At 32.7% G+C, this 9,101-nt stretch overlaps 1 protein-coding gene and 1 long non-coding RNA gene across 2 annotated transcripts; both read left to right on the plus strand.

Annotated features, from left to right (window-relative positions):
- Positions 1-5,902: 5,902 nt before the first annotated feature.
- LOC129947011 (uncharacterized) lies at positions 5,903-6,919 on the plus strand. The gene is made up of 2 exons (XR_008781675.1): positions 5,903-6,434; positions 6,523-6,919. It is a non-coding gene; the product is annotated as an uncharacterized LOC129947011 (long non-coding RNA).
- Positions 6,920-7,430: 511 nt separating this feature from the next.
- Positions 7,431-8,760, plus strand: LOC129947010 (uncharacterized). The gene is made up of 3 exons (XM_056057409.1): positions 7,431-7,575; positions 7,636-7,951; positions 8,014-8,760. Exons 1-3 carry the CDS (start codon positions 7,573-7,575, stop codon positions 8,583-8,585), a joined length of 891 nt encoding a protein of 296 aa, XP_055913384.1. The 5' UTR covers positions 7,431-7,572; the 3' UTR covers positions 8,586-8,760.
- Positions 8,761-9,101: the final 341 nt, after the last annotated feature.

Consider the following 9,101-nt stretch of genomic DNA (forward strand, 5'->3'; position numbering starts at 1 on the left):
CGAAGAAAGAAGACTACAGTAGTAGGAATATAAAGATGGCGATGATGCAACAAAGTTTCAATGTAGTTTGACAAGAATCAGTAAAGAAGCCGTGAAGGAAAAACAAAACAAGGGGGAAATAGTAGAGGAGGAAGGAAACAACAACAACAACAAAGTACTACACGAAAAGTGCGGAAGGATTTTCCCTTAAAGAAACACAACACAGAAGTTATGACCCCACTTCTTTAGATCTAGGGTGTTCCAGGAGCCCACAGACAAAAAAAAAGTAGGCAAGTTTCGTATTATAGTTCTTGGGATAATAAGGAGGCAAGGCTCAAGCTATAGAGATATGTACGAAATAGATAAAGTTCACTGAGCTTCATACCTACATATTCTATCCATGCTTAAAAGATTATGTTCTTGTTTGCGAGCGTAGAGGGTGTGTGGAAAAAAAGTTTTCTATTTCTATTTATTAATTTGACACAACTTACACACAGGACACGGGAGATATACCCACAGGCAAGGCAGCAGGCGGCACGAGGCACAAGGCACAAGACACAAGGAAGCAGCGGCAAGGACGGAAAAGGAAGTTTTAGAGAAGAAAATTTTAAATAAAACGGACATTTTACGAAGATCGCACAAACAGAAACAAAAAGTCGAAGCTGAAGAAGTTTCCTTAAGTCCTTTTTTTTCTATTTCTTCCTCTGTAAAAAATTCAGTATTAAGATGCTTAAACTTAAACAACTTAATGTAGCGAGTAACAAAGTTTCAGCTTCTTAAAATGAATGAGAAAAAAAAAGAATGTGGGGAATATATAAGTTGGTCCTTCGGAACTATACCTAAAAACGAAGAGCTTCCAAAAGAGTATAGAGGACCAAAAAGTTTCGAAGCATCACTTCACCATATTGAATATAGTAGTGTTTGTTTGGATGGGGGTATAAGGAGGAGAGGTGTGACGATGAGACGGTTATAATATAGTAGGTAATGATTAATTAGTTGAAGAAAAGATATTTCAAGGCATCAGCATCATCATCATCATCCAGAAACTTTGCTCTAGGTACTTTCTACTTTGTGGCAAAAGAAAAATACTCAATTATTTAGAGTTAATCTTTCATTATTTGCTAGTTAGTCTTTTAGCAATAAGACTATTGACTTTTTTTTTGGAGTTGTTGTTCATCACGAAATAAGTGGAACTTTGTCTTAAAGGGTGTAAATCAATAGGATACTTTTAAGTAGTCACTAAGTTGAAGACACCTTCGTATAATAGACACAAAATAAGAACTCTGGAGTGGATGACTTCAAAGACAGACAACAGTCTTGGCGAAGAGAGATAATTAAGAATCATTGTGTTAACAAAGGATTAATGGAAATTATTTCTTTTTTTCTCGACTTCTATGTATTAATAAGAATACATTATTACGTAGCTGGTAAATTAATTAACTAAGGACCTGTAAGAAGGTGATTTTGTTAATCTTGATTGAGAGTACCAAAAAGTTTGGGTTTTTCATAATGAAAATACTTTCTCAATACAATGCACATATATTTACCTTTTTGATGTCTATCTAATTAACCGAATAGTCCTTATATCCCCATAACTATGTACATTATGTTCCTAATAGCTTTATGACTTTTTTTGCTCGAATGCGAATTTCGGGGTGTCTCTTTATTTCTGAATGTCGATAAGTAAACTCATGATGATGATTAAATACTCAAGGCATATACCCTCTTGATGGATAAATGGCTTTTTGTGTGACCATTGTTGTGTCCTTTTTGGCTTCTGGCAAACAAAATAGTTTTTAATCTTTAACTATGTCAATTTCGTTTTTTACTTGGGGCATTTTTGCCTACAAAGTCGTTCAAAACTTAGTATGTGTGGTATTAAAATAAATAAAATTAATTATTTTGTAAAGTTTAGAACAGTTGATAGTAAATTAGTTTTCTAGAAACCCACGAAACTCACTTTATTGTCCTAATATATTTAAACTGTAATAATTGGGTTAACGATTATGAAGAATTGTACGATTTTTTAAATAATTTCGAATTCAAAAATTTAATGTTGATCGGTGACTTCAAACCCAGAATTGGGCTTTTTTAAAATTCAAGCATTGAAGAATTGTAGACTCAAACGGGTTTATTCTCAACTAGAAACTCTAAAGATGAAACACTAAATAGAAACGGGAGAATGTTAATTTAAATACTTGAAAGTCTCGGTTTTTGGGTCTTGAAGTGATGTTTGTGGTGAACTGACATTTGTGGGTGGGCAGGGAAGTTCAGTTATCGATCTGCGTGCAGTGAATGGTGGTTGGCTTCAGGCTGTTAATGATTTTGAAGTATTATTAACAACTTTTACATCTCATTTCCTAAGTTTGGAAAACGCAAACAACTTGCATGAAACACATCGCCGATGCTTAAAACAAATTCCAAGACTTAAAAATGGATACCTCGGGAGGGAGAGAGACTATGATAAAGATTAAACCTTCACGTTGGTTCGCTGCCAACCCCAAGCCTATCCTGACCAATTAGGAGACCAAATAAGCGAAATTGTTGGATCATTTGCTTCTTGTATTAGTAGTCACAAGCAGCTTAACAAATAAAATTGGGTGACGCAACAGTCTGTTGAGAACTAGTGCCTAGTGACTTACAACTCTCAACCATTCCTGTGTGCGAGTAATGTTGTTAGAAATGGAAGATTGCCGTATCCGAACGGCTAATTTGAGAAAGCACTTATTCATGACAAGGGTTACTCTTGGAGAATTCGTCAATTCCTCGCAAGAGGCAGTACCCGTGAAAATACTTTAGATGCCATAGGCAGGGATAGAAGCCAAGACCTCTGGCTTGACAGTCCAACGCACTAACTATCATACCACATGTACTATAGTTCCAAGCAGGTGCAACCCAGCAATAAATGGTTTGATTCCGAATGTATGAGGCTCAGAAAAAATCTTTCGTTTTCGACCATTTTAAGTCTGCATATCTCGAAGCTAACAAAATATACGAGTAGGTCTGCGGGGCTAAAAAGTTAAATTGCACGCTAAATTTAGCGACTTGCTTAGAAAGGTGTAAGCATTTAATAAAAATGTTTGTATAATGTACAAAAGTTGGGTGGAAACAATGGTATGTCTTCAAGTGCATTACAAGCTGAAGTTCTGGCATCTCATTTCCGATCCATTTTAACATGTCAAGATGACTTGCACTCGTTTCATTAAGCTTGCCCAGACACAGCTGATGATTTGCTTGATTCTGTAATAGTCCTAGATTAACTAAAACTTGCTCTTTTACATATGAAAAACAATAAGTCCTCAGGAATTGATGGCATTTCCGTTGAATTTCTTAAAAACTCATCTTTAGAATACAAGCAATATCTTCTTTCTTTTTAAAACAACGTGTACGATTCCGCATGCGTTCCCTCGGGTTTTAATAAAGCCGTTTTATTTTCAATATTTAATAAAGGTGATGCTAGCTTATCTAAGAATTACAGAGGTATTTCAATATTAAATTCCATTAGAAAAGTATTTGTTATGGGTAGAATCAAACAATCGCTTAAGTAGGTTTCAAGCTGGTTTCCGTGAGGGCCTTTCAACGGTTGACCATATCTTTGCTTTATCGAGTACTGCTAACAAATTTATGCAAAAGATTAAGAATATGTATGCTTGCTTTATCGACTTAAAAGCTGCAAAACGGCCTCACGAGGTGTATCTGGAAAATTTCTAAATATCTTCGAAAAATTTGTATGTAAAACTTATGCTACTTGGGATGGGGCCGAAATTTCAGATTGGTTTCAAACGACTGCAGGTGTTCCCCAAGGATGTATCCTAAGCCCAATCTTGATTGCCCTTTACATTGATGATATTTCAGATAATGTACCCGGTGGAGTTTGTTTTTCTGATATCCTTATAAAAGTACTTCTTTAGCTGTTTACTCTCCAGCTACAAATCAATTGGGTCCAAACCTACTACAATATCTGGGACCCTAAAATAAACTCAGAGCAATGAAAGATAATAAGTATTTGAGCCACGGAGTTGTAAAAGGTTGGGAGAACATTCAACATATTGAAATAGTACAGGAATTCAAATATCTGGGAGTGTTGACATCTGCTAACGGTAGCTTCAATAAACATGTTCAGCGAAAGAGTAAAGAAGCTAAAGTAGCAAAATAATGTGGCCAGCTTTCTTCTCAAATAAAAACATAGACTAAGGATCTAAATACCGAGGTTTCCCGAGCAACCATTAACACTTGCTTGACTTATGGCATTCAAGTTTTTGGTCACACTTATTTCGAAGAATTTGAGTTGATACAACGCCTCTTTTTCAAAAGATTATTTCGGTTACCTAGTTCGAACCCAACCTATACAATTCATATTGAGTCTGGAATTGGGCCGATTTATGTTAAAAATGTGAAATTGCATGCAGATTTTCTAACAAGAGTGATAAGTTAACCAAGTTCAAATCTTCACGCATCTATCATGAAGGTTCTTTTGCGAACAGAAGCATAGTCATTTAAGGAATGGGAAGATATCTTTTCAAATGTGAGCTCAAAAGTCGATGAAAATATATATCTTCAACATCTTAATAGAGCATCATCATCGTCAACAAGAGAAATTTAAAGAAATCTAAGCCATTCCTTAAATACTAATGCGATAAATTATTTCAATTATAGAATTTCTGCGAGAGCTATAGAAACAATTTTCTGAGCAAGGGTTGAAATGTTGAACTTGAATTGTATTCCGCATCGGTCAGATCTACCTCTCCTTTGCAATTACTGTAACAGAAATGAGTGTGACGACATTTACCATTTCAAAGCTAAGTGCCCGATACTACATGAAATTCGAAGGCTCTATTTTCAACATAGTGTCCTCTCTAGTAAACAAATGTTTGGTGTAATCAACGGTTCCGTTAACCTTAAATTTACACATTTCAAGGGCTAATGTGACCACTTCAGTTATTAAATTATTTTAGAACATTGTTTTTCAGGAGGGTATAGTCTTACTATTTAATTTAAACGAATTCCTACATACATATGAAAGCATTCCAAGATTCCAACAATTTTCTTAATGTATCATATTAAAGAGCTAAAACACAAAAGTTTAGAGGATTTTTGTTGCTCTTACGCATAAATGTAAAAAATTGTTTTGAAACGTAACGTGAAATAACATGTTCTTTTTTGTTACCATCGCTAGTTATGCTACAAAATTCCAAAACTCAGAAAATAAGAAAGAATCTGATATTTCGGATTTTCTGGATTTTTTGACGTATTTTTTCGAAATCAATTATTACTATCGCTATCAGTCTTCTTACTAGTAGATTGGAGCTGATGCTTGTAAACATTTTGATCTTAAAGGAGACAACAAAACTTAAAAATTGTAAAGAGACAAATGTTTAGTTCTTTAATTTAAGGAATTTCTTCCAAAAAGTCTGTTTCAAATTATTAAGTCATATTTTAAGATTTGAAAATGAACCTGCAAAATAAGTGATTTCTCAATATTTTTGATCAATTTGATGATTTGATTTATCGAAAAGAGCTTGCACAGAAAGAGAAGATTATTGAAATCGGTACATTAGTTGCTGAGAAAACTTAAAAACGAAATAATGGTTTTATGAGCAGCACCCTTCTGGAGCAGTACCAAAATATGTTTTTCTTGTCGAAAGAAGCCAAATTAAGAACAGAAATCACTTCAATGTTCACTATTTATGTGCTTCACAAAAATAAGATTCAAGGTTTCTTTTTAAGAACCTGGATATTTGCTCTTTTTCTTAGAAACAACATTTATGAATATAATTTAAAGAATTACTAAAGATTTTCCAAATTCTAAATTGCATGAAAAAAAAATGTCAGTGGTTTTTTACTAACAAATCTTTAGATGACATCTTTACTTATACAACTTAACTGTATTAGCTTTATGGTTCATATGACCCCCCTCCTGGATCGTCCATTGGTCGAAAATTGATTAATTTGTGTTGCATAGATCTTAATTTCCGATTCATATTATGTTCTTGGTCCTCAGGTAAAAGTAGTACTTTTAGCAATAATGTTTAGGGAAGTAAAATACAAATACAAATGCAATACTATTAGTTTTGAAGTGAAGGGAATTCCTACGGCAGGTTGTTGATCATGACCCCTACAATCCCCACCCCCCTGCATCCGCCTATTGAATTGATGACCTTTTTGGAAAAGAATATAAGTCTTAGAAGTTTGACCCCGATTGTTACGCTTTTAGTCGCTAGACAATTCGTCAGGCTGCAGCCAGAGATCTGTAGATCATTCAGTCAACATAAAGTTACTGTACAGTACATACTTGTTCGTTTATTTAATTTTTTTTTTTTTTTTAAGAAAACTATCGTTACGAAATTTTTCAATTTTATCACAATTATAAATCAGAAAATTTCTTCAAAGGAACTCACAGCTTAAAAATTAGTTTAAAAAACAAAACTATTTCTATATTATTTACTGCAATCATGGTAAGTTATTCCTTTTCTTCCAAATTGTTACTCTTAACTCTGGATAATTAATAATATTAACATACATTTTTTTTAACACTTTTAACAGAAATTCATTCAAATTTCGGTCATTGTTTGTGTGATTTTTTTAAATGCAGTTCATGGACATAAGATTTCTAAACGAGATGATGCAAAAGAAAAAACCGACATGTCTGATGAAAAAAATTCAGATACGGCAGACTCCGACGACAAAAATGATTCAGGAGGATCTGATTCTTCCAAATCAGCTGACAAAGGTCCACGCAAACATAAACCTAAATCGAGTGGAGTTTCTTCTAATTTGGAATTTAATATGAAGTATTTTATTGAAGCATTGATAATCATGAAGTTATTCTGTCTATCTAAATTGTTTGCATAATAATCTTTTGTTTGTTGTTAATTTTTTTTTTTGGAAATTTTTGTTATTTTTTTTGAATTTTGAATAAATTGAATTGAATAAAATTTAATTTTTGTTAAGTTTTTTTTTGGTTTTACGCTAAAATTTTCACCACATTGGTGGTGTTGGTTTCCTCCAAGTTTTGTTTATATATAATTCTATAATATAAGTCATAATAATGTAGCCAGAAAGTGTATAAATGGTAATTGGTTTCATATAAGGATTCGTTCCAAAAAAATTCATCATCGTAAAAAAGCCATTTACATATTCCAAGTGGTTTAGCTTGGTTCAGAAACTTTAAATCAATAACTGCAATGGTTCTACAGCTGTTTGAAGTTCAATAAATGTATACAAATCAATGATTACTTCCCTAACCACCGTTTATCCTTGCTAAGTTCTTCAAGTATTAAAAAAACAAGGACATTGTTTTTTTTTAACCTAAATTAATTGGTAGATGATAATATTACAAAATGAAACGATGATAAAAGTCAATTAAGTTTTTCAACTTTGTTCATCCAACAAAAAAAAAAGGTGAAACAAAACTCTACAGTTTAATAAAAACCTTTAAAGACAACTCAACAATCAACTGTAGTTTGCTAAAATATTTAAAAACAAAGCAACCTCTGGAAAAAGAAATAATTAAAAAAAAAAATTCTCATAATCAATTGAAATTTGTTTTGGAAGAGAGGCACACGGTATAATTAAACAAATTACAACATAAAAATGGTAAAATATTATATTTTTTTAAACAATTTCATATTGAAAACTTTCTTTTATTTTCAACAGAAATTAATTAGCATATTAATATTTGTAAGCATAGTTTGCATACACCAAATATGTGGTCATAAGATTCATAAAAGGCAATTGGACATCTCAAACAAGGAACTAAACACTAAGGTTTTGCTGAATGCAACAAACCTTGAGGCTCCAAAATCCCCAAAAACAACAACAACTTTAGGCGAAAGGCTCCCAGAACAGACAACAATAGCAGTGAATTCAATGACACAGAATTGGAGTTTAATTCCCTTAACAGAAGCACCTGAAATATTATCTCATCCATTCGTTGAAGAAACTGATCAATCCAACGAGTCTGATCTCAAAGGTGAATTATCCTTCAAAAATTAAGTTAAACTATGAAATATCATAATTCTTTTTCTTTCTCAGATGAAGAAAACCTTCAAACTGAAAATCCTCAAGAACTCAACGACACAAATTCATCTAAACCTGCAGAAACCATGTCCATCTTGAATATTATCAGCAAGCCCGTACAAATTGTAAAAGAAGATTGCACATGTTTCTCAATTCATCATCCCTCGCCAAACACACTCAAAACTACCCAGAAGTTCGAAAACTCTACAACATCAATTTCATCCGAAATCGAATCAGAATATGGTGTTTTATTCGAATTTGCACCAGCAGGTGTCTTGCCAAAAGTTAATGAAACCCTAAACAATAAAACTTCTCAAGAGATTGCACTTAATGAGGAAACAACCTTTTTCGAAGAATTCATACCATTTATATCATTTCAATCTTTGTTTAGCAAAATAATGCCTCAAGACACTATTATAATTCAAGCTGAATCTTCTGGAGTAGAACCATTGAAATTGGACCCGAAATCAGGAGCAGACTCAATCAAAAATGTAACTGATCCAATAAAAATACAAGAAAATACAACTTCCACTCAGAAAAGTAATGAAACCGAAAAATTTAATGAGAAAAAAACGATTTTAGCTTGAAGATTTCTTAAACTATTTGAAAATATTTTATTTTTAATTTTATTTGTTTAATGTAGTTTGGAATGGATTCATTTATTTGAAAACAAATGCAATCCACATAGATTCCACAACTTTCATTCTTATTGTGAATTTTTGTTTGTTTTTTAATAAATTTTTGGAAATTTTCAGTGGAAAAGTTATGTTTTTGAATTTTTGTACGAGAACAAACTTGAAAGGATATTTTCTAGAACTAATTATCGACTTGTCGCATACACTGAAACACACATGCGGCCTATCTTCAAAAACTGCCTTTTAGCTGTTCTAAGGATTAAAAGTGTGTTCGGATATCAAGAGACTTTCTTTATTATATTTTTTCCCAATTTTGGAAGATTGTCAAAATTCACAGGGAATTTTTATTCTTCCTTCTAAAACAAAGTAGCTTCATTGGCCCTCTTCAAAACTTCAATTAGATTTGGGCCTATTCAAACGCCTTCATCTAGTCCTGCTTCCGATGAATGTTAAGAAAATTCTTTCTTT

This window comes from Eupeodes corollae, chromosome 2 (assembly GCF_945859685.1).
Source record: "Eupeodes corollae chromosome 2, idEupCoro1.1, whole genome shotgun sequence".
In the NCBI taxonomy this organism is placed as follows: Eukaryota; Metazoa; Arthropoda; class Insecta; order Diptera; family Syrphidae; genus Eupeodes; species Eupeodes corollae.

Bases quoted from the DNA above. Each gene is read 5' to 3' on its own strand.
- LOC129947010 (XM_056057409.1), top strand. The intron at 7,952-8,013 runs GTGAATTATCCT...TTTCTTTCTCAG, and splicing joins CAACGAGTCTGATCTCAAAG to ATGAAGAAAACCTTCAAACT.